At 39.6% G+C, this 15,236-nt stretch overlaps 1 protein-coding gene across 3 annotated transcripts in view; it reads right to left on the reverse strand.

Annotated features, from left to right (window-relative positions):
- The window catches only part of LOC101744895 (uncharacterized), a 103,042-nt gene that overhangs the window by 37,389 nt on the left and 50,417 nt on the right, over positions 1 to 15,236 (reverse strand). For all 3 annotated transcript variants that reach the window (XM_012690650.4, XM_012690648.4, XM_012690649.4), the window contains exon 3: positions 3,916 to 4,305. In XM_012690650.4, the coding sequence (XP_012546104.1) occupies positions 3,916 to 4,305 (390 nt within the window). The remainder of the gene's footprint in view (positions 1 to 3,915; positions 4,306 to 15,236) is intronic.

Consider the following 15,236-nt stretch of genomic DNA (forward strand, 5'->3'; position numbering starts at 1 on the left):
CTTAACAAATATTCACGATTGACTTCCGCGCCGCTTAAGGAATAAATAACATCGTGTAATAAAAATCAAACCCGCAAAATTATAATTTGCGTAATTACTGGTGGTAGGACGTCTTGTGAGTTCGCACGGGTAGTTACAACCGCCCTGCCTATTTCTGCCGTGTAGCAGTAACGCGGTTCGGTTTGAAGAGTGGGGCAGCCGTTGTAACTATACTGAGACCTTAGAACTCATATCTCAAAGTGGGTGGCGGCATTTACGTTGTAGATGTCTATGGGCTCCGGTGACGACTTAACACCAGGTGGGCTGTGAGCTCGTCCAACGAAGCAATAAAAAAAAAATGGTTCTGAAGTTGTCGTGCCCTAAGTGTTAAGACGTCCGATGTAAGTCGTATTGAGCGAGGCGGCTGTATCGGTGTTCGAATCCCGCAGTCCAGTTATCGATATTTTTTAAATAAAATAACAAAAAAATTAACAAAAAATCTAAGCACCTCAAAATTTTTAGATTACGTAAATACTTGAGACATATATCATGATTTCTATTGGCGACTTAACACTAAGCAAATAACAAATGTCAATGGGCAATACCCATCCTAGTATAATTCTTTAAATCAGTGTTTTGAAACAGTAATACAATTATACCTACGTAATTTTATTGGCATTGTTTATACTTGCATACACATGGAAATAAGGGAATTGGTAAAAATGGTTTATTAATTATTTTGTTTCAGTATTAATATGGAGCTCCAAAAAATTCTTTGCAGAATAAAAAATTGAAAACGTGTATTTGTTTTAAATTAGATTTTTTTAAAATGATAAGATGTTTTGACAGTGGTTCCATTTTTAAGTGATCTAAATGAAAAAAAGCAGCATTAAATAAACAGTTAGTTCAATTCAACGGAAAAAAACATTTTTATATTAATATGTAAGACGCGTTTAAAATAATGGCGGCCATGTTTTTTCGGAACAACGAGAAGTCAATAACATTATTTTAAAAGAGCATAGGTAATTGAACTTACTGCAAATCTAATGGTTAGTCGTTACCGTATTTTATGGACATCGATAATGTTATAGGCAAAACAATACTAAACTTTATTTCTCGAAGCATTACATATATTTTTCCATTTCATATTTTAATTAGAATTAAGTTTTTCATTTCTCGTAGCAAGCAATGATTAATGTCTCATATAATATTATAATTTTTTTAAATCCGAGGCACCAGACATAACGGTTTGTTAGTCTTTACGTTTTAGAAAAAAAAAGTGACTATCGATGTTCATAAACAAATTTATGGCGCGCAGGAAAATCTTTGATTGAAATAATGACATTAAAAGCTAAAGCAGCGATAGCAATGAAGTAGGAAACCTATGGAAATGAAACGTCAACTAAAATTTCGTGCCGCTGTGACGTCATCTGGCCACAAAACATGGCGGCTTTAGTGCTGTGAAAAAGATTTCAATGTTATCAGGTTTTATCGATAAACGTTCTTGGCTCATTTTATTTTAAATATTGTTGAGTATTATTTATTTGTAGAATTTATACTTTAATGGGAAGTAAGTAGGTATATTGTTATGTGCAAATATGATATGATTTAGATGGGTGAAATCTAAGACAAGTTCGTCCTTCGAATTTGCCAAGTAAACGATATGATGATTTTTAAAAGTTGCTACACTGATTTTATAAAGTTGTCGTTTGTCGCAAAACATAAAGATATGGCGTAGTTCAAAGCCATCAGCCCATTTCTAGCATGCTAAATGTTATCGTATTTTGAGTACGTGTTTTTCTTAGACTATTACAATCTATTTTAATTGTTTTGCTGACTCTAAAGTCCGTAACATAATACCGCAGCGCACCCCAAGGAAGGTGCGCCGCACCATTTGAAACACTTTCGCTTGAGAGTGTTTCAAATTTTAAACTTATCAAGGGACCGCGTGAAAAAAAAACACCTACAGAACATTTATTCATTAATTACAAACGTCATTCCTTGTGACTTCCTCTCTAAAATCACTTAATTATTAAAAATTTAACAAATTTACAATAGTGTTTTACTCACTGCGGAATAAAACTATTTTATTTAAATAGTTCCGAAGAGATTTTGTCGGTAGCCTTTTTCCCGAAATATCTAAACAGAATGTCTAAATATGTTTTGATGACATATTTTAAAGTGGTATTTATGATTAGTGTCATGATCAATAGATTCCGACCGAAAAATGGATTTTTCGGATGAGGGCTCCATAATGAATTTAAATACATATAGATAATAGTTTTAGGACATCGACTTTCTTGAGATCCTATAAAATACGTTTTAATTATTATTTTTGAATGTTTTAAGCATGATAAATTATGAAATTTTATATAATCAATCATATTAAATCGATATCATAGTCAATAAATAATGTACAACCCAAAACAGACGGCCGAACTGACGTGACAATGACATTTGGCGCGCTAAACATGGCGGATTTTCGGCCTCATTAGACGGAGACGGAGATATTTACGTATATTCATGTTTCATTTTATGTACGCACTGAAATACTGTTATATTGTTTTCCTGCGAGTTAAAGTGCTGAGTAAGAACGAGATAGATATATGTTTATGTATGTGCCTTCAAAATGGGTGCTATTTATATAAGCAATTGTACGTATAGAACAATATGTCGTGTCCCTACTATATAGGTCTATGAGCGATAGTTGTTTAAAAAAACCGCCATTTAATCACGTGATCGAACTATAATTTTTAGATTCAATATTAAGTTCATTAAATATGGTCTCATTGAAATCAATGACAATGTGTGCTAATTATGTACCCACTAATCATTATTTTTAAATATATTTAAAACTAGAACGTATCCCGACCTTGTGCCTTTAATGTCAAAAGGTATTTTAATCTAGTAGTTCTACTTGTGAAATTGGACTTAATTTTAATGTACATAAATATGATTCTTAAATACAGGGTGTAAACGATTCACTCGTGGGCTGGTCATTCCAGACTATCAAACAAAAGCTTTACACGGGTTTTTGCGCAGCACGCAATGCAATGCAAAGTTGATCTGACACGGGTCAAGGGTCGCACATGAAACGCGTCAACTACCCTCACTTTTATTTACGGGTTCACGTAACCTGAATTGTTTTAAGCGTCAAGCATCCCATGATTTCGTAATGTCAGATTTTTATTTAATTCATAACTACTTGTATACTGAATTATTGTGGTTCGAATATTTTATCTCTGGACTCTCATTCTACATTTTATTTACGTATAGTTAGTTGTTCACATAAAACTTGTTCTTGAGAAAGTCGCTTATAATATCTTTACTTTTTTATGTTGACTTTTAGACAGACTTTTTTTTTTATTGCCCGTGTAGGCAGACGAGCATACAGCCCACCTAATGGTGAGTGGTTATCGTCGCCCATGGACGTCAGCAATGCCAGGGGCAGAGCCAAGCCGCTGCCTACCGCTTAATACTCTCCACAAGCCTCGTTTGAAGAAGAACATGCTATAGCGCTCGGGAAACACCGTGGAAGGGAGCTCATTCCATAGCCGGATGGTATGCGGCAAAAAGACTAGAATACGTCCCACCTGATGGTGAGTGGTTATCGTCGCCCATGGACGTCAGCAATGCCAGAGGCAGTGCTGTCTAGAGTCAAGCCGCTGCCTACTAATTAAATTTAATTTGAAAAATTTTCTTTATTATACATTGCTAAATAATCAAATCCCTAATTCTAGACAAATGTTTCATTTTAATATATTTTTACTTAAATTCTTTACTATTGCGTTGTGAACGTTCAACTTCTTGCATTTTAATTCCATATATGCGAAATGACCGCCATTTTGTTTCACATTAATGATAATTTTACACCCTGTATTTATTGAATTGTTCGAATATTAGGAAAAGTTAATAAGAGCTACAGATAATATATACCTTATGGAGTTGTCGGGGATCTGACTCTGATTTTCTAGAATGTTCCTTAATTCTTCATGTCTCCTCAAGCACTGAAGCTTGAGTTGGTCGTAGTCAAGCCAATTAGCAACCTCTCGAGGCAAGGCTTCGTTTTTCATCAACAAACTAAAACTAACATTCCTATAATGACGTAAAAACTTCTCGTCGTCCGAATAATCTGTGTCCTCATGCTGTATTCTGAATCTTTCCTCGTCCAATGCCGTTTTCAATTCTCTCCTGAGCGTTTTCAAGAAGTCCCTTGCCGATTTCGGTCGTGTCACGTATTCGCAGTCTTGCACGACGCCATTTTGCGAGTAAATCACTTGAACAAAATGGCGGCCGTCGGTCAGCTGACGCAGTTTTAGGCCGCGACTGAAACAACAGAGATTTAGTTTTAGCGAATTGAACGGTAATGTGTTGAGAATGAGGAGGCGAGCAATGGTGTTGAGAAAAAATAATGTTTTATTAAATTCCTTTCAACTTGTATTTTGAAATAACTGCAATTACATTGCACTGGTGTTCGTAGTAGCGTTGTATTAAGGGCAGTGAGTGCTAAGTGACCGCGTTTTGAAGGCTTAACTTTTGTCGTTGAGTAGGTAGCGTGAGCGTATTTTTTTTATTGCTTATTACTAGAATAAGTATGAAAAAAAGAACCGAATTCATTCTTAGTTTAACGTACAATGCCGAGTTAATATACCTTGATTACGAGTGTTTTGATATATATCATATCGACACGCCCGATCGATGTACAGTGCAGTACTAAAAATTAATTGAGATTTAAAAAATACATATTGTCGAAGCATTTAATGTAAGCTCATTTCGAATAAGATTTAACGGCCACTAATTGTACCGGGTTCGCTTATGGTGTCTGTCTATTCTAAAATTTCGTTATCTATTGGTAGAGTCGTTTATAACACGTTTATAAAATTATCTATAACTAGCGGCCCGCTCCGGCTCCGCTCGGGTCTTTAACAAAAATTTCAACGATATTTGACGTTGTTTTATTTTTTTAAATAAAAGAACACTTATTGCGGCATAACTATAATAGTTAGACATATGCTGTCGCGACACTTTTTGTAAATAATAATGTGTTCTACAAAGTCGTAGTACCTACATTATTTTATCCTATCATTAATAGTTTTCGCAGGACACGCGATGTGAAGTATATTTTAGGTAATTTTTTTACACCTTGGGTTACATTATTGGAGTTTTAGTAAGGATCCCTAATTTTTTTCATAAAAGATTATAGCCTATGTCACTCGGGAATAGTGCAGCTTCCAAACAGTAAAATAATTTTTCAAATCGGTTCAGTAGTTTCGGAGCCTATTCAATACAAACAAACAAATCTTTCTTCTTTATAATATTAGTATAGACAATGGGTGGCTAGTGTGTAGTTTTAATATTTTTTTTATTAAAATTGTCATTGTAGATCAGGATTAATATCATACATATCGAGGGATGAAAGGCAATTTGGTTTAAGCGAAAATTTTGCAACTTTACAGGAGAGCCATTTTGAAACTTCATAATTATGAAGAAAAAAAATTATAACAAAAAAACTTCTTCAGCTATTTCAGTGGAGTAAACTTAATTTAAGTGGAATTAAAACATTGGACTTACAGCTAACTGTTCGAACTAAGGTTATTTTTCTCCAAAATGTGGGCTTCGTTCCAAATTGAAAGATTGGATTTTTTATCTCAATTTATAATGATATATTGTATTTATGGAATGCAAATCACTTGTTCAATGTATGACAAAGAGTCATTCCACTAGCTACGAAAACCAGGGACGTCCTAAATTAGGCTGGGGCCCTTGGGCACACAAGAATTTGAGGCCCTTTTGGAAAATAAAAAAAGCGAATTATAATAATAATAATAATAATTTTTTTACTGAGTTTGACTATTTATTATAGGTAATCAAATACAGTATGATATAATATGTCATTAATGATATTAGAATGCTGCTGGTTTTTTGGTTACTTAGTAGATGGTGTGCTTAGTAAATTAGGTAGGATGCGTTCGGAAATATTATTAATTAATACAGTAAGAATAGGCACAGTCATCGATATAATGGCGTAGTATATGCCTTATAAATAGGTACCTTCTGATAAGATTACTGATTTGTGAAAAAAGTGTAATGTGCCCGACAAAAATGTTTTGAGAATAAATGCGTGAGAGAAATTGTTGGTCCTTAGGGGCCCCTTAAGAATGGGGGCCCTGGGCACGGGCCTCGTGTGCCCTTATGGTAAAGACGGTATTGACGAAAACTCTAAATTTCTAACATATGGCGGTATAAATTAGCTTTCTTTGTTTTTTCTACCTATTCATTGGTAGCCTAAGGGACTATTCCAACTTCAAGCGGACCGGTAGGTGAGTTCACAGGAGAATTGCTAACACTAGCCCTAGCAAGAGCAGTGCTTCGCTGAATCTACCACCGGCTCGGAATCTCGACTCACTGAGAAGATCAAGCGAAAAACTCAGTGGGTTGTAGTGTAAGTTAGCCAATCGACATGATGGTTCAATGTTCAGGATTAGTTCTTGTTTAATAGGTGGCGCTGTATTCAAAATCTAAACGTTTCATTTACGGTACTATTTGTTTATTATATTATGTATTTAAAGAAAGGTTAATGTTTGTCTCGTAGCGCACTGAGTTTCTCGCCGGATCTTCTCAGTGGGTCGCGTTTCCGATCCGGTAGTAGATTCTGCGAAGCACGGCTCTTGCTAGGGTCATTGTTAGCTACTCTCCAGTTGAGCCCCGTGAGCTCACCTACAAACGTTAGGGCGAAGCTGAAATAGCCTCTCAAGGCTATCAGCATAGGTAGGACAAAAAAAAAAGTTTGTCTCGAAATCATTCTCGCACCGTTGATCCGATTGCTGTGAAACTGTATGAAATTGAAACCGGTACTTAAAAAACTTGGTGTAGTTGCTGTTCATGCTACAATGGAGGGTTCTACGATAGTACCATTAATGCACGTTGGATGGCGCTCGAGTTGTTTCCAGAAATAGACATTTTTCATACAGCGAAATCACAACGGGCATTGTATTTCGCTACTTAAGTATAAATAATCTGGCACAGAACAGAATACCGTACGCGCCGGATTGCTCAGTTGGGCGTTGAGGTTAACCGCATGAAAATCGTGTGCCCTGTCGCGTTCTATCGCATTCATATTTAAATTAAAATCTAAGAGAAATGCATTACTGTAATATCTTCATATTTCTTTTATATGTAATCATGAATTTTAAGATGTTGATGATGATCTTAGTTTACTTCCACTTATTACTTTTACTCGCGCCTTCGCTCATTTTGATGCAGTCAAATTTATATCTATTCGGAAACGTTACGATGTTACGTTCGTAATTTCGTTATGTGACTTAGTTTGTTAATATTGTTACTCCGGTAAGAGTAACGCCATCTATCGCCGAATAGCCGATCGAAAATCGAAGGATCTAGTAACACCTAGACCGATCGAGAAATACAACGCCATCTATTGTCAGATAGCGGAAACACACATCAAAGGTGCTCGACTTGTGAGGAATGTTCTCGACGATTCTAGGGATGTCGTATCGAGTATAAAAGCGTTGTAGGGATGACACGCAGTCAGTCAGTAATCGGAACTACTCGAAGCGAAACAGCGAACGGATCACCTGAAGCGAAGCGGAAGAAGTGAAATGAGTTTTTTAAAGTTTTCTGTGAATGTTCTAAGTGCAAATACAGTTTTAAGTTGTATTAAGGTAGAATTTTATTTATACCGAACCCCAGCGCGTAATAATTTAGTGGTTTTATAAGTTTTAACGTGTAATAATTGTGGTTTTTCCTTTCAAGTCATCCAATTTCGTTTCTACAGGGTAGCCATCGGAGCGCCGTGATACATGAGGAATGTGATACGTGAGATCTTCACGATAACCTCCATACGGAGTCTCTACGTAACTGAAGTGAGAATCAAAATGCTTCTTCGAAAAAGCCTCTAATTAAATGACGGGGCAACGCACAGCCACTGTTGCCCTAAACATATCCTTTCGGAACACTCTAATTCATACGTTCCAACTAGACCATAGACACAGCCCAATGAGTAACTTGCCGGATTTTGTCAGTGGGTTGCCATTTCAATCCGGTGGTAGATTCAGCGAAGCACTGCTCTCACTAGGGCTAGTGTTAGCAAATTCTATCAGGTTGAGCCCGTGAGCTCACTTTCCCGTCCATACGTAGCTGAAGTAGCTTCGTTGACTACTCAACACTTAGTTAAGGAATAAATGGTGCCTTTTAGTCGTTTAGCATCTGTGGTAGCGCGGGAAAACGCGGTAAAATGAAGCATACACGATCCCATCCATTAACGGTGTTTTTAGGTACCACCAGCACCAGTCACCGTCCTCGTAGAACCCGTCGCTCGCGACGAAGGGCTCGACGAGCGAATTAACCCACAGACACAGTCCACTGAGTTTCTCGCGGGATCTTCTCAGTGGGTCGCGTTTCCGATCCGCTATAATAACCACGGTACTGTATGAGAGCAAAGAGAAAAAAATATTGTCAAACCAAGGGCGCATTGTAATGTAAAATTCGATTACCGTTGAATTATGCGCAAATGCGTACGTATCGATTACGCAAGAGAGCTGTCAACGGGCATCACGTGATCTGATTTGTTAGGTCGATGTAATGCAACAGCGAACAATTTGATGGTTAATATTTATTTTACTTCAGTCTTGGCATCACCTTTTTTTTTGTTTGTTTTTATTTGTCACGTAGCGATAGGCAGCGGCTTGGCTCTGCCCCTGGCATTGCTGAAGTCAATGGGCGACGGTAACCACTCACCATCAGGTGGGCCGTATGCTCGTCTGCCTACAAGGGCAATAAAAAAAAATATTTTCAATTAATATCGAGCTGATTTTCATCGTCAGATGCCAAGTGACATCTTGATATTTTATTGTAAGATTTACAACTTTTTTAGTCCTTCGGTGTGTAGACGAGCTCACGGCCCACCTGGTGTTAAATGGTTACCGGAGCCCATAGACATCTACGACGTAAATGCCGCTACCTACCTTGAGATATGAGTTCTAAGGTCTTAGTTTTTTACAGTACAACGGCTGCCCTTTAGGCCGAAACGCATTACTACTTAACGGCAGAAATAGCCAGGGTAGTGGCACCTACCCGTGCGGACTCACATGAGGTCCTACCGCCAGTAAAATTTCTTGTTGTCATTTTATTATTCACGTAACGATACACACCCTAGTTACGTACTGTTCCGAGATAATCTAGCGTCTATAGAGAATCAGATATTAAACCCTAAAGATACCTAAAATTTGATGTTACTCACTCAAAATGGCGTCATTAATTTATACTCTCTTATTATTATTATTATTATTATTTTATTGCCCTTGTAGGGACACGAGCATACGGCCCACCTGATGGTGAGTGGTTACCGTCGCCCATGGACTTCAGCAATGCCAGGGGCAGAGCCAAGCCGCTGCCTACCGCTTAATACTCTCTACAAGCCTCGTTTGAAGAAGGAATATTAGCTTTATTATTTGCGTCTAACATAATATTTCGACTTCGATACGTCTGATCAACGCACGCGCGTCAAGGATTGATGATGTCACCCAATCATTTTGTAACTTCGCTCTAATATCCCGACCGGTACCGACAGGAGACAAAAAAAAATCAGACCAAATTAATTATTAGTTCGGTTTGCTATTTAATGTGTGCATGTTTTGTTTTTAATTTTTTAAACTTCATAGGTGTATTTAACATTACTAGTGGTCCCCGCAGTAGTCGAAATTGGACTATAGTTCATTGAAATTAAAAGTTTAAACATTAGTATGGTTCTATTGTCAAAGACAATTTATTACACTTCTATGATCACAGATTTCGCCAAGACTACACTTTAGACAAATATTAACAAAGACAAACAATATTTAATCTATTCTCAACTTGACCATAGACTTTATGCAATAAGGAAAGTTTGACAATAAACAAATAATATGCATGTGTGTGTGTGTGTCAAATACATGGTAGTGTATGTAATAATTTCTTTATTGATTCAATGTATCTTTTATGCATTATTTAAAAAAATATTAGCGTTGTGCACTCCTTCTCTATATTCTCTATAAGTGTGGGAAATTTTATACTCCTCCGTCCGCGCAATTTTCGAAAAAAGGGGTAAGTACAAAGCTTTTGCTTCACGTATTAATATATAGATATATCGACTGATTTTGATTTAAATAAAAAAACAGTGTAAGTTTTTCGAACTCTTGTTGTGAACTCAAAGAAATGTTATTTCATTATTATCATAATTAAAATTCCATATATATATTTATATACCGTCATCCCGAGTAAAAACAGAATTTAGCCGAATCACCGCCGAAACACCGCCGCACGACATTTTAATCGCCGAAGCGCCGCCGCACTATGACTGTGACGATTTGAATTTTTTTATGGTCGCCGAAGCACCGCCGCACCATAGCCGCGACTGCTTGCGTAAAAGTGGGTTCGCTGCTCTACCGCCGAAACACCGCTGCACGCCATTTTAATCGCCGAAGCACCGCCGCACCATAGCCGCGACTGTTTAATAAGAGTGGTTTCGCTGCACTACCGCCGCACCACCGCTGCACTACAGCAGTGACATATCATTCTCATATACATACATATGTGTGTGTGTGAATGTAAACGTTTTTTACGTCCAGTGTTTATTAAATGTAAACGTAAAAAATTCGAAACGTTCGGCTATGCTTCGGCTGTGGTGCGGCGGTGCTGGGAGATTTCTTTCGAAGCGTGCGGCGGAATTTTCCGCCAAATGGCAGTGGTGCGGCGGTGGTTCAGCGTTGTGGTGCGGACGCCGTGCAGCGGTGGTTCGGCAATAGACTTGAAATTATTATTTTTATGAAAAAATTATAATTTCATTTTTACTCGAGATGTTGGTCTATACTCTATACGTTTGTTACAAGACTGTGGTAAGTTCGCATTTCACTCGTGCCCGGTGCAACATGCATTGCTACTTTCGCATAGCACCACCCTTTGCGGGATGCATTTAAGTACATCCCTTGCAAATGGTTTGACGAGTGCTCTATCAACCCCCAGGGGACTGTGCCAACGATATTTCTATCAAATTATAGTTTTATTGCCTCGAATGTTTTTGTTTGATAAAATCTTTCTGTAGATTATTAGTCCAGGGATAGAGTTACTCGGTTTCGCTCGAGCCGGAGAGAATATAAATTAATAACTAGATGATGACCGTTTTTTTTTTGATAACGCCACCTTACTGGTGGTAGGACCTCTTGTGTGTCCGCACGGGTAGGTACCACCACCCTGCCTATTTCTGCCGTGAAGCAGTAATGCGTTTCGGTTTGAAGGGTGGGGCAGCCGTTGTAACTATAATTGAGACCTTAGAACTTATATCTCAAGGTGGGTGGCGCATTTACGTTGTAGATGTCTATGGGCTCCAGTAACCACTTAACACCAGGTGGGCTGTGAGCTCGTCCACTCATCTAAGCAATAAAAATAAAAAATAAAAAAAATTGTTGTGTCTTTAAATCGGTTAGTTGCCCTCAATTAAGAAAAATAGTATTATTATTCGCCAATAGATGTCGGGAAGAGTTGATTGTTGAAAACGCGAATAAAACAACGTTTTCTGAAAATAGATCGTAGCTAGATCGATTTATCGCCCCCGAAATCCCCTCTATACTAAATTTTATGAAAATCGTTGGAGCCGTTTCCGAGATTCATATTATATATACAAGAATTGCTCGTTTAAAGGTATAAGATAACCGGGTACATATCACACCTGGTTATCTGACCCCACACTGGGATTCCCGGAGACATAGCAATCGAAGATACATAGACATTACCCAGACAAAGAGCAAACAGAACTTGCTTATCCCACTGAATGTTTGTCAAATGTGGGAATCGAAACCGCGACCCTTGACGCAGCATTCGCGGTAGCTAACCGCTGTGCCAACGAGTCTGAGCCCAGATACGATGCATCCAAATATAAAACAATATCGATTTATCAAGCATTGGTACTTTAAAAGCGTTTGGACGATCTCACAGCCCACCTGGTGTAAAGTGGTTACCGGAGCCCACACACATCTACAACCTAAATGCCGCCACCCACCTTGAGATATGAGTTGTAAGGTCTCAGTATAGTTACAACGGCTGCCCCACCCTTCAAACCGAAACTCATTACTGCTTCACCGCAGAAATAGGTAGGGTGGTGGTACCTACCCGTGCGGACTCACAAGAGGTCTTACCACCGTGCGCCTCCATATTAGGACGCCTCTATCCTATGATTTGCAAGCGAAGTTAATTGTCCATTCGTAATAAGGTGACACTCTACAATACTTGCATACACTCCGTCATGACGTATGCAAGCGTAGTGTTCGCTCACGCGGCCCGCACTAACTTGAAGCACCTTCATTCCCGTTTTTGCAGGATAGTCGTCGGAGCACCATAGTTCCTGAGGAATGTGGATCTCCATGATGACCTGGAGCTTGACTCAATCGCTAAATATTTACAGTCGGCATCATTGTGCCACTTTGAGAAGGCGGCACGACATGAGAACCGTCTTGTCGTGGCCGCTGGTAATTACATACCCAATCCTGTGGATCGAATGGTAAACAGTCGACGTCACCCTTACGAATCCATCAAATCCAATAATTCTTGCACTAGACGCCTTCAGCTCTAACACTAGGAACAGGCTTAGGGACCCCGGTAACCGTACTCGTCGAACTCGACAAAGGGTTCGACGTGCAATTTAACCTAAACATCAGCCCGATGAGTTTCTTGCCGGATCAGCGGGTGGGTCCCTATCTCGATCCGGCAGTAGATTCAAAACGGCTGTCCTTGTGATGTTAGGTCTCCCGTGGAGGCGCTCGGGCAGCCGCTAGCAAATCCCACTCTCTTGATTGAGCCTTTGGTCGTCCACTTGTCTTGGTGAAACTGGAAAGGCCTCCGAGACATTAGCTATCCCTAAATCCTACACAAAAATGAAGCCTCTGGGAAAAAAAGCGAATACAGAACAAATCCTCCATTTAAAATTTGTAGTCTAAGCTAGCGCTCCAGCCTTCAGACACCAGTAATCCTTCCTTCATTCATTCATAAATACAACAAATTCTCCTACATGCCGTATGTATATACCGATATATTTCTGTTTCCAACTGTAACTACACTGAGACCTTAGAACTTATATCTCAAAGGTGGGTGGCGCATTTACGTTGTAGATGTCTATATGGGCTCCTGTTCTAAATGTCAAAATACAGATGCCACTAGCGACATCTCCTAATACTTATTTATAACTAATCTGTTACGTTACATTCGATTTTATTAAAGCTATTTCATTCGCTTCCCGTCACAGTTTGAATCGCGTTGTTTTATTTTAGCTCCAGTAAGCATTTAACACCAGGTGGGCTGCGATCTCGTTCACAGTCCACACATCTAAGAAATAAAAAAAGTGTGTGTGTATGTGCAAGTCACACACGGTAGAAGTGAAACTTATAAAATATAAATATAATCGCAAGGGTCAACCATTTCGCAGTGCAATGGAGAGTGCAATGGAGCAGTCGGACCCCGGGGAAACCGCCTGCATTATTACGGTATCCCGACGCCAGGTTGGTATGATTTTTTTTTTTTTTTTTTTTCCTACCTAAGCTGATAGCCTTGAGAGGCTATGTCAGCGTAACCCTAACTTTAGTAGGTGAGCTCACGGGGCTCAAACCTGACGATGTTGCTAACACGAACCCTAGCAAGAGCCGTGCTTCGCAGAATCTACCACCGGATCGGAAACGCGACCCACTGAGAAGATCCGGCGAGAAACTCAGTGGGCTGTGTCTGAGAGTTAATTTACTCGTCGAGCCCTTCGTCGCAAGCGACGGGTTCGACGAGAACGGTGACCGGTGCTTGAAGTACCTAAAAGCACCGTTAGTGGATCGGGAGGATCCGAGATGACGTGTTTTGGGCGACGTCGACTGCTTTCCATTCTGTCCGCAGGATCGGGAATGTAGTTACCGGCGGCCACGATGAGAGGGTTCTCGTGTCGTGCCGCTTTATCGAAGTGGCGCATGGACGCCGACTGCAGATACTTACTGATGGACTCTAAGTCCAGGTCGTCATGGAGGTCGACGTTCCTGACGAACCACGGGGCTCCGACGGCTATCCTGCAAAAACGGGATTGAATGATTTGGAAGGATTTTAAGTGTATGCGGGCCGCGTGAGCGAACACTACACTTGCATAGGTCATGACGGGGCGTATGCAAGTTTTGTAGAGTGTCACCTTATTTCTAAGGGACATTTTACTTCGCCTACATATCATCGGGTAGAGACGTCCTAGAATGAAGGCGGCACGATCGCGTACCGTCTTGATGTGGGGGCGGAATGTCATCCTACTGTCGAGGGTGACGCCTAAGTATTTGACCTTCGGGGCCCACGGTATGGGCTGGTCGAACATCGTGATTGGGCGAACGGCGGGGGCGGGGGTGTTGACGCGCCTAGTCGGGAGAGGGGTATGATTTAGCAAGAGAAATACGAGGACGTCTATCAACTGTGTAACATCTCGTCACCGCGATTCAGGAATTGTTGAATTTAAATGCAGCGACATCTGTTGATAACAAACTAAATAGAAATAAAATAAACATGGCGCGTAACGGAAGAAATTAAGATGGCGCGTAACCGAAAAACGTTACATACGTTTTTTCCTCCCTACGTCGATAAAGAAGTTTTAATTCAAAAATAAAAAACAACAAATAAAGCTTTTGGAAATACGCAACTAATTGTGGTAAACCTGTATTTATGGTGCACAAAGATATTCCCCCATGGCACATTGGACCCCAAGCGCACCCGACGCCACGTTCACGGCTCATTTAACTTATTAAGACTCGTGTCGGTTTTGATGTTCACCACGACAATGTCAATGGCAGACCCATTAATCTGTATCGGCCGAGGAGGACATTTCTATAAGTCGTGACATAACATTAAAATAGCTTTCGTTAACGACTAACAGCGCCATCTGTCGTACGATGGCGGTACTATGAGGATAAATAAAACAAACTTTTTTATTTTTTTATTGCTTAGGTGGATGGCCCATAGACATCTATAACGTAAATGCGCCACCCACCTTGAGATATAAGTTCTAAGGTCTCAAGTATAGTTACAACGGCTGCCCCACCCTTCAAATCGAAACGCATGCTTCACGGCAGAAATAGACGGGGCGGTTGTACCTACCCGTGCAGACTCACAAGAGGTCTTATTACTAGTAATTACGCAAATTATAATTTTGCGGGTTTGATTTTTATTACACGATGCTATTCCTTCACCGTGGAAGTCAA

Source organism: Bombyx mori, chromosome 24 (assembly GCF_030269925.1).
Source record: "Bombyx mori chromosome 24, ASM3026992v2".
NCBI classification, from domain to species: Eukaryota; Metazoa; Arthropoda; class Insecta; order Lepidoptera; family Bombycidae; genus Bombyx; species Bombyx mori.